Source organism: Doryrhamphus excisus, linkage group LG8 (genome assembly GCF_037039965.1).
Source record: "Doryrhamphus excisus strain RoL-2023G ecotype Guam linkage group LG8, RoL_Dexc_Guam_v1.1, whole genome shotgun sequence".
Classification (NCBI taxonomy): Eukaryota; Metazoa; Chordata; class Actinopteri; order Syngnathiformes; family Syngnathidae; genus Doryrhamphus; species Doryrhamphus excisus.
The window spans coordinates 1,980,051-1,995,952 of NC_136364.1; the positions used below are offsets into that span (position 1 = coordinate 1,980,051).

A 15,902-nucleotide genomic window follows, 5' to 3' on the forward strand; every position below is an offset into this window, starting at 1 on the left:
TTCATGTCTACGGGGCTCTAATAATGTTAAAAGGTTGTACTTAGAAGATGGTAAACAGTTTTATCATGTCTAATATGTCTATTTTTTCTTATTATGTCTACTATATCGGGTAATATGAGTTTAAAGGTGACTATAGGGGTGTTATTTCATGTTTACAGGGCTCTAATAATGTTAAAAGGTCATACTTAAAAAGTGGTAAAGTTTTATCATGCCTAATATGTCAATTTTCTTTTGTCTACTTTATTGGGTAATATGGGTGTAACAGTGACTATAGGGGTGTTATTTCATGTCTACGGGGCTCTAATAATGTTAAAAGGTTGTACTTAGAAGATGGTAAACAGTTTTATCATGTCTAATATGTCTATTTTTTCTTATTATGTCTACTATATCGGGTAATATGAGTTTAAAGGTGACTATAGGGGTGTTATTTCATGTCTACGGGGCTCTAATAATGTTAAAAGGTCGTACTTAAAAAGTGGTAAAGTTTTATCATGCCTAATATGTCTATTTTCTTTTGTCTACTTTATTGGGTAATATGGGTGTAACAGTGACTATAGGGGTGTTATTTCATGTCCACGGGGCTCTAATAATGTTAAAAGGTTGTACTTAGAAGATGGTAAACAGTTTTATCATGTCTAATATGTCTATTTTTTTTTATTATGTCTACTATATCGGGTAATATGAGTTTAAAGGTGACTATAGGGGTGTTATTTCATGTTTACAGGGCTCTAATAATGTTAAAAGGTCGTACTTAAAAAGTGGTAAAGTTTTATCATGCCTAATATGTCGATTTTCTTTTGTCTACTTTATTGGGTAATATGGGTGTAACAGTGACTATAGGGGTGTTATTTCATGTCTACGGGGCTCTAATAATGTTAAAAGTTTGTACTTAGAAGATGGTAAACAGTTTTATCATGTCTAATATGTCTATTTTTTCTTATTATGTCTACTATATTGGGTAATATGAGTTTAAAGGTGACTATAGGGTTGTTATTTCATGTTTACAGGGCTCTAATAATGTTAAAAGGTCGTACTTAAAAAGTGGTAAAGTTTTATCATGCCTAATATGTCGATTTTCTTTTGTCTACTTTATTGGGTAATATGGGTGTAACAGTGACTATAGGGGTGTTATTTCATGTCTACGGGGCTCTAATAATGTTAAAAGGTTGTACTTAGAAGATGGTAAACAGTTTTATCATGTCTAATATGTCTATTTTTTCTTATTATGTCTACTATATCGGGTAATATGAGTTTAAAGGTGACTATAGGGTTGTTATTTCATGTTTACAGGGCTCTAATAATGTTAAAAGGTCGTACTTAAAAAGTGGTAAAGTTTTATAATGCCTAATATGTCTATTTTCTTTTGTCTACTTTATTGGGTAATATGGGTGTAACAGTGACTATAGGGGTGTTATTTCATGTCTACGGGGCTCTAATAATGTTAAAAGGTTGTACTTAGAAGATGGTAAACAGTTTTATCATGTCTAATATGTCTATTTTTTCTTATTATGTCTACTATATCGGGTAATATGAGTTTAAAGGTGACTATAGGGTTGTTATTTCATGTTTACAGGGCTCTAATAATGTTAAAAGGTCGTACTTAAAAAGTGGTAAAGTTTTATCATGCCTAATATGTCGATTTTCTTTTGTCTACTTTATTGGGTAATATGGGTGTAACAGTGACTATAGGGGTGTTATTTCATGTCTACATGGCTCTAGTAATGTTAAAGGTCGTACTTAGAAGATGGTAAACAGTTTTATAATTTCTAATATGTCTATTTTCTCTTATTATGTCTACTATATTGGGTAATAGGGGTGTAACAGTGACTATAGGGGTGTTATTTCATGTCTACGGGGCTCTAATAATGTTAAAAGGTTGTACTTAGAAGATGGTAAACAGTTTTATCATGTCTAATATGTCTATTTTTCTTATTATGTCTACTATATCGGGTAATATGAGATTTAAGGTGACTATAGGGGTGTTATTTCATGTCTACAGAGCTCTAATATGTTAAAAGGTTGTACTTAGAAGGTGGTAAACAGTTTTATCATGTCTAATATGTCTATTTTCTCTTATTGTGTCTACTATATTGGGTAATAGAAGTGTAACAGTGACTATAGGGGTGTTATTTGTTATCTACAGGGCTCTATTAATCTTAAAAGGTCACACTTAAAAGGTGGTAAAAATGGTTTCTCTGCTCTAACTAAAAATATTTTATTTCTAAAGAAGGAATCCCACTTTGTTGCTATTCACTTACGTATCACCATTGGATCTGGAACCAAATAACCACAGAGAATGAATGTTTACGGTATCAGAGCATATCTACAAACATTTTTTTACAATCTTCACGGCAAATAAACTGGACTGTGGGATGGTGCTTGGTAAAAAAACAAGTGTCTACCCAGAGCAAATGATAAATACAATGCCCCCTTGAGCAATTTTTCACTCAAATAGGCCTGTTATTGATTTGTATAAAATCGTTTAAGCAAACCAAAAAGCAAATGAGTCTGTGTTCACCTGCATTACGAGGACGTTGGAGAACAGCTGGAGGCATGTGAAGCATAAAGCAGGAATCAATTACTTACTTATTAGAATAAAGACATAACAGCTGCACGGTGGAGAGTGGTGAACGTGCAGGCCACACAGCTAGGGTTCATATTTTCATAGTTAGGTTCGATTCTCTGCTCCGTCATCTGTGTGGAGCTTGCATGTTCTCCTTGTGCATGGGTTTTCTCCTTGAATGTGGGTTCAGCTCCTGTATGCTTCTCAAGAACGTGAAGCAGTCATGGCTTTCGTCAATACTGCTGCGGTATGATCTGAGGGTCTAGAAGAACAGTTTCCATCCCTTCATCTAGCACTAGATCTCCCTGGTGTTTCCATATCTGGTAGCCCAACCCATACCGGTGTAGTCTGGAGAGAACTTTGTTTATTTCACCTTTGTTGTCATGACTGCTCTATACTTCTTGGCTTTGTGGCCTATTCTTCAATGAAGCTGACTGAGGGACACCAATGTAATGACTGCCCTCTGCTGGACCAAACCATCTACTGCAGCCGATCAAAGATCAATGAAAATGTGAGTCGGTTGTGTTTGTGTGTGTGCTGGTTCATTTAGAAGATTGTGAATCACACCGCCAGTTATGAAGGTTGTAGAAGACAACTAGGTCTCCTAATGCAGTCTCAAAGAAGACAAGATTCTCATTTATAGAACCACCAAAGAATGGAATAACTTCCATCATTTCTCTACAGGCATTCATCTCATGTTCCTGCGTTAGTTCCACACCCGACTGTGATTAGTGAAGTTTTATGATTAGTAAAAAATGTAACAATTAAACAATTATGGGTGCAAGATAATTATGAAGTAATTATGGTATCATACTATGGAAGCCCGTTTCCGCTACTAAAAAAATATATCCCAATGGTAAATCGAAATTATGAGCCAAAAAGTTGAAATTATGACATTGAAAATCAAAATTACCAGATTAAAAAGTAGATTTTTTTGATAAGTAAATTGAAATTACGAGATAAAAAGTAGATTTTTTTAAAGAGAAGTCAAAATTATGAGATTAAAAAGTTGAAATTATGACATGGAAAATGAAAATTACGAGATAAAAAGTCAATGTTTTTTTTTATATAAGTAAGTCGAAATTACGAGATAAAAAGTCAAATTATTATGAGATAGAAAGTCGATATTTGTTTAGCTTTTCGGTGGTCGGTCCTGCGAACAGAATTCTATGTAGCACTTGGTAAGAACAGTTTCTTTTAATGGCATTATAGCCACAATATTTCAGAGTCATCCATAATGATGATCATAACCCATAGCCCAACCCAAGAGAGGAAACCAGAGAAGACAAAGAGGAAGAATAAATAAGGGGAATAAATAGAGGAATATTGGGATCCCAGGAGGAATCGCGGTGATCATGTGTAGCAGGAGCAGGATGAAGGTTGAATATTGAAATGACAGAAAGAGGAGGGATGAGAGGCCTAATCATAAATAACAAAACATTTCCATACTAAAAAGAAGACAATCCAAGTCCACCTTACTTCATAGCTGTACAAACTTAGCAGTCACAGTACAAAAAGTCACTTCCTGTACATAGCAATGTAGTAGTACATGATCATACGGCTTCATTACTTTTCTTATGAAATTCCTCTTTCTTTCCATGAACGTATGTTGATTTACCCCGGTTGCATACTCCCTTTTTGAATATGCCCAAGTTGCCCAGTAAAGTTCTAGAAGTGTCCAGGGTGGGACAGGCGGCGGTTCAGTTTCGGTAACCTGTCCAGTAGCTCGGCAAGTTCAGTGAAGGATGGCCTGTCAGCCATTGCAAAGGACCAGCAGGCAGAAAGGATCTCCTGTTGTGGCAGCACATGGATAACATGATGACACAGCTGAGAAATATGAGGGCATGTAGGCCTGTCACCATAATGAATATATCGATTTATCAAATGATTAAAAAAATAGGTTGGTAATGATGAGCCCAGGATAAATGGACATAAGTGTAAGCACGCCCACTCCATCTTTGGCTGGATGACAAGAGGGTTCACTCTGCATCTGTATGTGTGCATTGGCTCTATATGAAATGAACACAAAAGAGAGTGAGCATCCTCTTAACTATTAAGCCTCTATGCGAGGACGGGCTACACGTGCTAGCAGTTAGCAAGTAGATGTGGATATAATTGTAACTTTGTTTCCGAGTCAGCTTTGCTGTTTTTTGCCTTTTGTGTAAATGGTTGGAAATCACATGGTTCGATCTCCCATACATATAGTAGTTGGTTCATATTCTGCATTATACATTGGTAGTGTCTTGTCTGTTTTAGCAGCTGTGGCGTAGTTATTTTGACACCACGGCTTGAAATGGTGTGGTGACGCCCTGCGATTCGTCACACAACTCAATACAAAGGGCCCAAAAATGAGTATGTCACCTTTAAAAAAAAAAAACAAAACAATGCTAGTTTCCTCAGTTTCAGACTCACCGAAACTTCCTTGCCCAGAGTGGCGTCGGCCAGCACCTTCTTGATGCCCTCACTGCTACCCACTAACCAGATCTGAGCTTCTGTAGGCTGGTTGGTCATGGGCCAATTTCTGAAGTGCAGCTCATACCAGATTGTGCTGAAAAAACATCAAGTCAAACAAAACACGATTAAGAATATTGCAATATTTACCAACATGTTAGCTGTAGGAAGCGCTAGCATAGTTATTAAACATTTATTCTTTTCGTTTATCTTCTGACAGTCACAATGTTTTAATGTTAGATTTATAGTGATGTGGTGCAGAATGAGGTGGGTAGCGGCTGAAATCGGGGACATTGGCGGTCCAGTTTTCGGCTACAGAAGCACAGCTGTGGACAGTAAAAGTTTACTTCTCTGGTGGGGAAGGAGCCTGAGCTGGAGCGCGAGATCTAAAATTTCCCGCGAGACACCTCAACGTGATGGCAACTGCTCTGGAGGAGCTGAACTCTGGTGATTATGGTGCTCAGCTGGGGGACTTCAATGCTTCCAAGCTTCTCTGACAGCTTAGTCCACGTGAGGAGGTCCCTGAAGTGGATTAACCATTGCAAGACGGCTTGCCCTGACAACCAGCTCTGAGGGACTGCGCTCCACAGATGGTTAAAAACACCTAACTCGCTCAGTTGGTCGTCACGCTATGCATGAACATGTCCACCATTGTTCCAGTCCCCAAAGGTTCCACAGTGACTAGCCTGAACCACTATCATCACTTCTCTCTCTGAAGTTTTCCACCTTCTATTCCCTTACTGCGTCTCTCTCAACGCAAACGCTGGTGACAGCCGCCCTCCCAACAGGGACTTCACTTCACTCGACATCTGACAAAAGGTCTTCAAGTTCCATCCATCCATCTTCTGCTGCTTATCCAAGACCGGGTCGCGAGGCCGACAGCCTAAGCAGGGAAGCCAAGAGCTGCCTCACCCGGGTGGCTTCGTCCCAGACCAACTGAGAGACATGTCTCACCAACATTGACCTGGGTCTTCCCTGAGGCCTCCTACCGGTGAAATGTGGCCTGAACATTCGGGAGGCACCACTCCTAGATGACAGTGCTTCTCACCTTATCTCTTAGGGAGAGCCCAGTCAGCCTAGAGAGAGAACTCATTTTGGCCGCTTGTACCCTCAATCTTGTCCTTTCAGTCGCTACCCACAGGTCATGACCACAAGGTAGGAATGGAGCTCGACTCGACCAGCTCCATCCTCACCAGATTCAATGCAGACTCGGCACCAATCCACCAAATCTGTAGAACGTTTTTTTCCTCAACAAAAATTGTATGAAATGAGCAACAATACCCAAAAGCGTAAACATCAGCAGCTTTGGAGAATGGCAGCTGGTCTTCTTCAACCTCCGGGCTCATTTTGCGAACAATCTCTGGCGAGAGATAGTGGATCCAGCCCTGAGGAATCCTTAGCACCTTCTTGTCTCTAATCACCCAAGCATAAAGGAATAAATACAGACAATTAAATCGGCAGCCATTCGCCGGTTAGTTTTGTTTTCATTCTTACCTGCGTTCTTGTACGACACCGGACATCCCAAATAGACCAAAATCTGTTAGAACCACCCTGCTTGAGTCGTAGAACACATTCTTGGACTTCAGGTCTTTGTGAACAATGCCTTTGGCATGCAGGTAGCCCATGCCCTGTGGAAGAAATAGAAATATACACATTATTAACAGTTTTTTAAAAAAAGCCATTCTGCAGATGGATGGTTCTTACCTTTACAATCTCTTGTGCAATTTGTCTGGTGTTATTGATGTCCAACAAATGACCCCTTTCTCTTACTAAAGAGTATAAAGTCACACCTTTACAGAAACTGCAGAAAAATAAAAAAGGTATGCAGCATCATCACTGAATATGTAGTGTCAATCATTAGGTTGATCACAAGATCGACAGCCAAGGTAGTGTGGGTCAATCATGTAATGCCATATCATATCAGTCATTTTTCATCAGATACTGGGTCTAATTCAGGCTGGTACCATGATACCGATCTGATACTACTGTTTGTGGTATTTTCAAAAGTAGTGTACAGTATTTCAAATTGTAGCATAAAGAATACATCAGTCATTAATTGATGAGTGAGCCAAGCTAAAATATAATGTCAGAAAAAACAAAGTAGGACATAATTGATATCTGAAGTGTCAAAAGTATCGCTGCTGAGTTCACGACTTTAGAGCATTAAGAGTTGGCATCGGAAGTATCAATAGCTGACTATCGATTCGCACATTACTAGCGTGCTCTCCTTAATGCGGTTGTGGCAATTTCAAGGACTTTGTGCCTCTTGACTCAATATTTTCTCACCAAATGATTCCGTGCAAGTGACTATGAAGAACAGTCCCAAGGGGTGTGTGTGGATGTCGGAAGCAGGAGTTGGGAGCTGCTTGACGAACACCTTTTTAAAACCAACGACTTTATGGGTACTTGGTAATGGTTTTATTTCATTTGAACATGCATCAGATTACAATTGAGTGCATCCCATAATCAGTTCTCAGTTCCACATGTCCAAAAGGAGTAGGAAGAAGCAAAGCTTATTAAATCCTACCCCTCCATCTGGTACTTTTACAATCAGTAACTGTTACATTTGTTCACTTCCTGCTTTCCGAATATGGCTTAAGGTTTTTTTTAATTTTTTTTTTTTTTTTGTCACATACCGAAGTAGGAGGTGATATGAGCATCCAATGCCATAATGGGTACCATAGTAAGTGTCAATATAGTGATATATATAGCACATCATGACTGGTTCAAGACTCTTCATCCTTGTATTTAGCAAACATAAACTGCTTGTATTGTTTCTTGAATTGGCTCATCGTTGTGCATTGTTTGATTTCCTTACTCAATCCATTCCATAGTTTGATTCCACATACTGAAATGCTATGGCTAGCATAACGTAGCATAGAAGTGTTTCAAATTTAGTTCTTCCCTGAGATCATATTTCTCATATTACTTTTATTCAAGCATTGCACGATAAACCACACCTTTCCATGACTGCGTAGTCAGTATTAGTCTCGGTAAGGACGGCAATACACGCTGTTGGAGATGAAATTCCCTGCAAGCCAATAAAAGGCCAGCGGTGTTCTCTGATTAGACAGGACAAGCATGCAGCACGTCCAAATTTAACCTCATAACAGCCAGTACTTTTCTATGAGCATATGAGTCAGCTGATTGTGTGAATGTTGTTTATCTTATGTTTTATCTTATGTGTGTCTATGTCCAACTTAGTAAATGTTCCTAACAAGTTAATATAAATGTTTGACTCACTATGCCATTTAATGACATAAGGGTCAGATACGTACGTCAATGCGAACTGACCGTTCATACTGTCACATCACATTATCACAGATCACCAAGACGTTAGGACAAGACAGGATATTGCAGGTATGACTACACGCTGCAACAGTACAAGCCACAGGTGGTTGGCTTTTGTGGTATTTATCGGCATATCCTGATCGCAGGCTTCTTCAAGGAAATCGTCTGACACCGATGGGTGGGCTATCGATCGGAGCATCCCGAATCACAAGTGTGACTTCCAAGTGTACAGTATGTGTTTAACTGAAAGAATTGATCAGTGCACCCTCCTACCTGGTGACAATGGCAAGGTGGGGCGGGGCCATGCAAGCACCCATGAATAGGATGACATTTTCATGTCTGGTCTGCCTGTAGTTCATCACCTCCTTCTTAAAAAGCTTTAGGTGCTCCTGGTTATTGCCGTCAATCTCCACAAGGCGAATGGCCACCTCGCCGTGCCAGCGACCCCTGTACACCTTCCCCCAACGACCCTGGAGTACAAAAGCCACTCATGTTTTTACACGCAGACGTAATAGAGTATGTCTGTGTAGACACAAACCACAGCATCCTTTGGCGCTATGGCAATGATGGCATTATATATATGGTTGCCTTTAGGCGATGGTGATAGCAAGCTAGCAGAGGTGATACCGAACATGGATGGCTTGTGGGAGTCTTGAAGCAGCTCCGGGCCAGACAGTGCAGCTTACTGAGAATGATTTTCGGTCATCTCTGACAAATCATTCAACACCTTAGAAAGGGGAGGCAGTGCACTGTACCCACTGTCCACAGTGGGTACAAAGGGAACAAAGGCCTGCTGACCTCAACTGAGGACATAATCAGGCTTGTCCATCGCACTGACACACCTTCCGTAGAGGAAGCAGACTTTGAGGACACAACACCATGGCACCAAGGTAGGTAAACAAGTCCACAAATGCACTGCTAAATATAATAATTTTTTCATGTCTTTACAGCAGAGGTTGCGAACGAGTCCATTCCTTAGAAAGACTCCTTTAAGTGAACGATGAGAGCTGATGGCAGTTGCATATGACATCTTGTCATGGTAATATGGAAGACATAAAGTATGTTGGTTTTCACCTTGCCAATGATCTCTCCTAACTGCAGCTCCTCATACGGGATGTCCCATTCCTGCAGGTAGACACTGGTCTGACTAGCCTTAGAATGGATGCCCCGCCTCCAACGCCCGGCCGTACCACGACGGCAGATGGAAGTGGCCAGATCTTCCAGTCCATCTTCATCAAAGTCATCCTCAGTCAGATACTTGACCGCTGCCTCCTGGTCCTGGGACTTTAACCAAAGACAGTGAAGGCTTGAAACTCCGTACCACCAGAGTGTGAATGAATAATGTGTTATGTCAATCAGATACGTACTGATTATGAACATAACCACTGACTGTGCTTTAGTGTAACTTCCACTGCCACTACTCACCTGTCCTTGCTCGTCTGCAGTTACCTGCATCTGTGTGGTGGCGCTCTGGGATTCTCTGATGAAATGATTCCAAAAATAATATTACACACCCATAATAAATTTGGTTGCATTACTTGTGTGTGCTTTTACCCAGAGTCATTGGAGGTGTCAGACTGCTGACCAGCAGAACATACGGAATCAGAAATATCTGTTGGTGGGAGGGGGAACAGAAATAAGTTAAAGGTCATTTTCTTCTGGCTGTTCCCTGTCGGGGTGTCACTGATTTTTGTGGTTTGGATCAACTGACAGTTTTGAAATATAAAAAAAAAAAACACAGTCAGTCATGCAGTATCTTTGTCTCGGTCGGTGGAAGCGGGGCCAAGTAATCATAATGACACCCCCATCATACTCATTCGGCTCCAAAAACAGACTATCCAGCGTGTAAAGTGGGCTGACCTGGGAAGGGAAAGCTGTCATGGTGGGAAGACTGAGGTGATGTGTTAAGTGGGGGTGTGGCGCTGACACTGGGAGGGTTACTCTGCTGGGAACGTGCTGGGGAGGAGGGTGTGGAGGAGGTGGCTGATGAGGGGTTACTGCTGGAGTCAAGCTGGACGGGGGCGACAGGAGGCTCCTGTGAGAAAACAGACGCAATTGTAATCGGTAACCCTTGACTAAAATAATAATAAATAAAATAATAATAATAATAAAATAACGCCACAAGAATATGAGAACTGACAATGGCTAGCCAAAGCTGGCCAATAAAGAACGTATGTCTTTGTTTTTCATACAGAATTGTTAAACAACCCAATGGGACAGAGCCTTCAGTAACAAAAGGACGGTAAAAAAAATATCTGCACAGCCCAATTTATACATACCCTTTTGGCCTTTGGTAGCGTGCCAAACTGCAGAGGGACTTTTGCTGTGTGATCAATTCGATTATTGATATCAGAGGGCACCGATTCTGCTCTGCGCATCCTTGGCACTACACATGACATAAAACAGGAAGATGGTGAATGTACACAGAAGGAAGTCTGCACTCCTGTACTTGACTTTGTGCTGCTGCTGCAAATATGTTACAACTATTGACACAGTTGAACAAATACCACTCTGTTCTCTTTTTCACATTTTGTGGGTGGAAACGGCCTGCTGGGATAGGCTCCAGCATACCCGCAACCCCCCCTCATGGTGACAAGTGGTATAGAAAATGGATGGATGTTGTAATTATTAGAGTGGATTTGCTCTCCACCACGCCCCTTCTCTCTTCAATTACCATTGTTTTATCCCTAATTATGCCTCACGCACAATTATAAAATGTATACGTAATACCTAGAGGTTCAAGCAGTACACTATACCAGACCCGCATGGGACAGTACAGCCTAAATGTACTTGTATTATGACGTATTATGAGTAATTATTCAACTGGGGACATTAGGTGTGTTTTCTGTGGAATAATGAGAAGAAAAATCTGATCAACCGATGTGACGCCATGCAACTCTGGCAAACCTTTTGCACTTTTCAAAAGCTGCGGCGCTGGCGTTTCAGGTGGTTGATAAGGTTTTTGTGTGATCGATGAGGTTTGTTTGTTCCTCATCGTAGAGCAGCATACTTTGCCTCATTGGAGCATTCTTTTTAATTTTGGGTTAGTTCAGCTATTTTTAATGTTCAGATTGATTGGTATGGCGTCACATCAGGCTGGCCACTAAAACAAGTTTAATTTTTTTAACCAAAAATCAGCAAAATTGTTTTAAAATGAAACAGGAGGTTAAACTGATCTACTTGGGTGACCCACACTGAGGAAGCGTTGTTGGCTAAAATCCCTTGATGTGACTAATTCTCCCGTCTTTCATTGTCCCTTCTGGAACATGTGAGCTGATGGCATAAAGGAAGTGTGAATGACTACGTTCATACATTGCTTACATGTGAGAAATGATATCCGACAAGATGGGGCACCTTTGGTACATTTGTTGTGACACGCTAATCTGTAGAGAGAAAAATTGAAGTATGACAACCATCAAACAAGCAAAGGATGGATATGAAGCGTCTTACTTGCAGTGTTTGCACTTGACACCAAACATCATGTTCTTGCCACACACTTGGCACGTCTGGGAGAGCCAAGATTTAGTTGAGAACCTGAAAGTATGGACACATACAATCAATGACATTTCATTTCTTTACTGAATCATTTAGCCTCTTATGCTCATTATTTTTAGGCTTTCAATGACTTATTTGAAATGGTCTTGCTAGGGTGGAAAGATTTTTTTATTAGGGCTGTCAAATGATTATCATTGGATTAATCAGTTTTTAACTAATTAATCACCATTATCTATTATGTCTGAAATAGGCCCATTTGTACTGTATTTAATGCATGGAAATAGTATAAATTATAATATATATTTGTATGTATCAGGATTATGCTCCAAATGAACTGAATATGTCAATCCAGCTAAAAGATAGCATACAAGGTTAACAATACAGTAAAGTCTCGTTATATCGATATCGGTTAAAACGAATTACTACTTATTACGATACTATTTTCATTTCCAGGCAAATTTCTAGTCTTTTATGATATAATTAGCTCCGTTAGTACGATACACGGTTATTATGATAATCCGGTTACTAGGATGCCCTTTTCATCTCCCGCCAGCCAATTTGGTCTGCTTATATCGATACAAAAGCAGCTTAAATCAATCTTTGCTTAAGGATTTCAATACCAAAAAAGAACACGGCGAACGGCTGCTTCCAGTCAACTTTATTTTTCACACTTCCACCACCAGAGTGCAGCACACACAGCGGAAAACACCCGTCCCTCGCGCCTACCCCTCCGGGTGGCAACACCTTCCCTATCGATAGTTCCGGGGTGAATTATGTCCCGGTAACCGGTAATCACTACAGCGTAAGTTTATTTTTATTTACTGTAGTACAAAATGTATTGTAGTACAAAAGCATGCTAGATACGCAATCCATGAACTCAAGGAGAAAATTACATGCCATATCAAAGATCCGCCCACTTTTAATGCAGTTCAGCGCAGGATCGGATATATGGATAGTCCGGTTATATCGGTATTTTTTCCGACTCCCGAGAATATCGATATAACGAGACTTTACTGTATTTGTCTAACACCAGTTTCTTTAATAGTAGAACACTTCAATCACACTTTAAACTTTGTTATTATATATAATATTATATATTATATTTGTTATTGTCATCATCTTAGTGTCCCTTCCATGGACATAAAGTGATTGGGGAGGTCTTGTGTTCACGTGTTCACACTTGCGTTCTCAATAAGTATTCATTCATTCATTCATTTTCTACCGCTTATCCTCACGAGGGTCACGGGGGTGCTGGAGCCTATCCCAGCTGTCTTTGGGCAAAAGGTGGGGTACACCCTGGACTGGTCGCCAGCCAATCCCAGGGCACATATAGACAAACAACCATTCACACTCACATTCATACCTATGGACAATTTGGAGTCGCCAATTAACCTAGCATGTTTTTGGAATGTGGGAGGAAACCGGAGTACCCGGAGAAAACCCACACATGCAAACTCCACACAGAGATGGTCTGGTCTCCTCGCTGTGAGGTCTGCGCGCTAACCACACGACCGCTGTACAGCCTCAGTGAGTATTCATTCATTTATTCATATATTTTTGAACCTGTGTGCATAATTTTGTTGCTGTGTGGACTGGAGAAAATTCTAATGTTTCTTTGTGAAAAGGGTTCTATATGCACAGTATGGTTCAAATCCTTAACAGTCCAAAATGAATAAGACATCCGTACCCGTGAAGAGTGTATGTAAAGCGATGTAGGGTATAATAGAAGAAATTGTTATATCTCCAAATTCTTTTATGTCTCATGACACTGACTGCAGTGTGATTTGGGAAGCGTGAGGGAGGGGGGCAGGTACTAACCTGTGTGTAACAGCCAAGCCAATATCTCGCCTTACTGTATGAGGAGAAGTGCCTTGCACAGCAAGGTCTGTGAAACACACCATCATGCACTGAATGAAGAGCCGAGCTCCAATGAAATATCTGATATCATCGCTGGGTGACTCACTGTCCAGTTGGGTGGGGGCAGCCGTCATGAAGTACGGTGCTGAGACAGGGACAGGGCTGTGTGTGCGAGCAGACAGAGGGGGAGACCGTGGGTTTGAATCCTCAGGACTGTTGCCAAAGCCATTGAGCTGTAGAGCAGCCAACGCCTTGTTCTTCTTGTTGGACCTGCAAAGACATAGCTGTCAAAATCATTTATAATAAAAATTTTTTTTGATCTAAACTGCCAAAAACACATTTTAGGGAGGGTTAAATTAATAAGTTTCAATGCCAAACCTAAAGGGTACCCTACTCCATCACGGTGTAAAACAGTTCCTAGGTGTCTCCGAGGTGACTGGAACAACTGTGACCAAGTCTACATGTTGATTTGTCCTAATCAAATATCATGACATGACTACTAGCACATCACTACTACCAGAGTATAGAGGGGAGGAGCTCCCTGCTGGGGCCCAGCAAGGTGCACTGTATTCGGGTACACGCTCGGAGCAGCAGGTGTACCGCCACGGAGGTCTTTGGCAAACCTTTTGCACTTTTGAAACACCGTAGCACTTCTTTGTGTGGTGGATGTTTTTTTCCCTCATCACGGAGCATTTGGTGCAACTAGCTCACAAAATGTCTTCCTCGGAAAGTGAACGTTTGTTATGGTGGCTTTGCAGCATTTTGGTTGTTTCTGTACTTTTATGTGCCTTATGACTATCTTGGTAATAGCCTTTTCAGAATGGAACATTGAAATGATTAGTCCAGTCATCATCATTAAACATGTATTGATAGTAAAGAACTATTCAATGGTTACACATACAAGTTGGTCGTACTCCCCTGCTTCCTCAATACTTTTGAACAAATGCAACATCTCTGTGATCACCTAGTTTATTCTGTTTAAAAGCAAAATATTCCCACAGTGGGAGTGTGGCATTTGCTTTTGTGCTGTCATTCATGTTAGCGTATGCTGGCTGACGTATGCTGGCTGACGTATGCTGTCATCCGGCCTGAAAGAGTGATGAAGAATACCAACATGACTGCCTGTGCAAGTCAATTTATCTTTTGTCGTTCGATGAATCAATTTGTCAATTATCATGACGGGCCTTGTTATCGGACTCGGTTTGCATCTCAATTGTGCATCTCTACTTGAAAGTAGCTGTTCCGTGATACATGCAGGTACACTGTGGAGGCACACACACACTGTATCGGACCTCAGCGCCATGTCATGAGACATCACAGTAGCCACAGATTCATCCTGCATGGCTGCCAAGGTACGACCATCAAGCATCCAAGACATGTCTGCAGTTCCCTCAGGTAATCTTCTGAAGGTGAAAGACAACAAAAGTGGGCGTGCAGCAACACGTCTGAAAAAGACACCCGCTAATCTGGTTTGGTGCGTGTGTATCCGGCTGCAGCCTGCCCGGGCCATCCAATAACGACCCTCTCCTCTCAGAATGAAAGTGGTAAAAGCATAAAAAGGATTTTGGGCAGTGTAGTGTATCAATGGTGACCTGGTCAGTTTTAGGGTGTTGAGGAAAGTAGTTCCAACAAATTGCTGTGGTCACTTAAGCAAATCGTTTTGCTTCTCAAAACAATATACAGTAAAGTCTCGTTATATCGATATCGGTTAAAACAAATTACTACTTATTACGATACTATTTTCATTTCCCGGCAAATTTCTAGTCTTTTATGATATAATTAGCTTCGTTAGTACGATACACGGTTATTATGATAATCCGGTTACTAGGATGCCCTTTTCATCTCCCGCCAGCCAATTTGGTCTGCTTATATCAATACAAAAGCAGCTTAAATCAATCTTTGCTTAAGGATTTCAATACCAAAAAAAACACGGCGAACGGCTGCTTCCAGTCAACTTTATTTTTCACACTTCCACCACCAGAGTGCAGCACACACAGCGAAAAACACCCGTCCCTCGCGCCTACCCCTCCGGGTGGCAACACCTTCCCTATCGATAGTTCCGGGGTGAATTATGTTCCGGGGTGAATTATGTCCCGGTAACCGGTAATCACTACAGCGTAAGTTTATTTTTATTTACTGTAGTACAAAATGTATTGTAGTACAAAAGCATGCTAGATACGCAATCCATGAACTCAAGGAGAAAATTACATGCCATATCAAAGATCCGCCCACTTTTAATGCAGTT

At 40.8% G+C, this 15,902-nt stretch overlaps 1 protein-coding gene across 4 annotated transcripts in view; it reads right to left on the minus strand.

Annotated features, from left to right (window-relative positions):
• Positions 1–3,745: 3,745 nt before the first annotated feature.
• The window catches only part of LOC131134665 (kinase suppressor of Ras 1-like), a 39,311-nt gene continuing 27,154 nt past the window's right edge, over positions 3,746–15,902 (minus strand). For all 4 annotated transcript variants that reach the window (XM_058080170.2, XM_058080171.2, XM_058080172.2 and 1 more), the window contains 15 exons: positions 13,764–13,927; positions 13,619–13,685; positions 11,756–11,839; positions 11,627–11,688; positions 10,585–10,691; positions 10,166–10,340; positions 9,860–9,917; positions 9,731–9,785; positions 9,380–9,589; positions 8,579–8,775; positions 6,719–6,815; positions 6,509–6,642; positions 6,296–6,427; positions 4,976–5,111; positions 3,746–4,354 (listed from right to left, as the gene is read on the minus strand). In XM_058080170.2, coding sequence (XP_057936153.2) covers positions 4,232–4,354; positions 4,976–5,111; positions 6,296–6,427; positions 6,509–6,642; positions 6,719–6,815; positions 8,579–8,775; positions 9,380–9,589; positions 9,731–9,785; positions 9,860–9,917; positions 10,166–10,340; positions 10,585–10,691; positions 11,627–11,688; positions 11,756–11,839; positions 13,619–13,685; positions 13,764–13,927 — 1,801 coding nt within the window. In that variant the 3' untranslated portion in view covers positions 3,746–4,231. The remainder of the gene's footprint in view (positions 4,355–4,975; positions 5,112–6,295; positions 6,428–6,508; positions 6,643–6,718; positions 6,816–8,578; positions 8,776–9,379; positions 9,590–9,730; positions 9,786–9,859; positions 9,918–10,165; positions 10,341–10,584; positions 10,692–11,626; positions 11,689–11,755; positions 11,840–13,618; positions 13,686–13,763; positions 13,928–15,902) is intronic.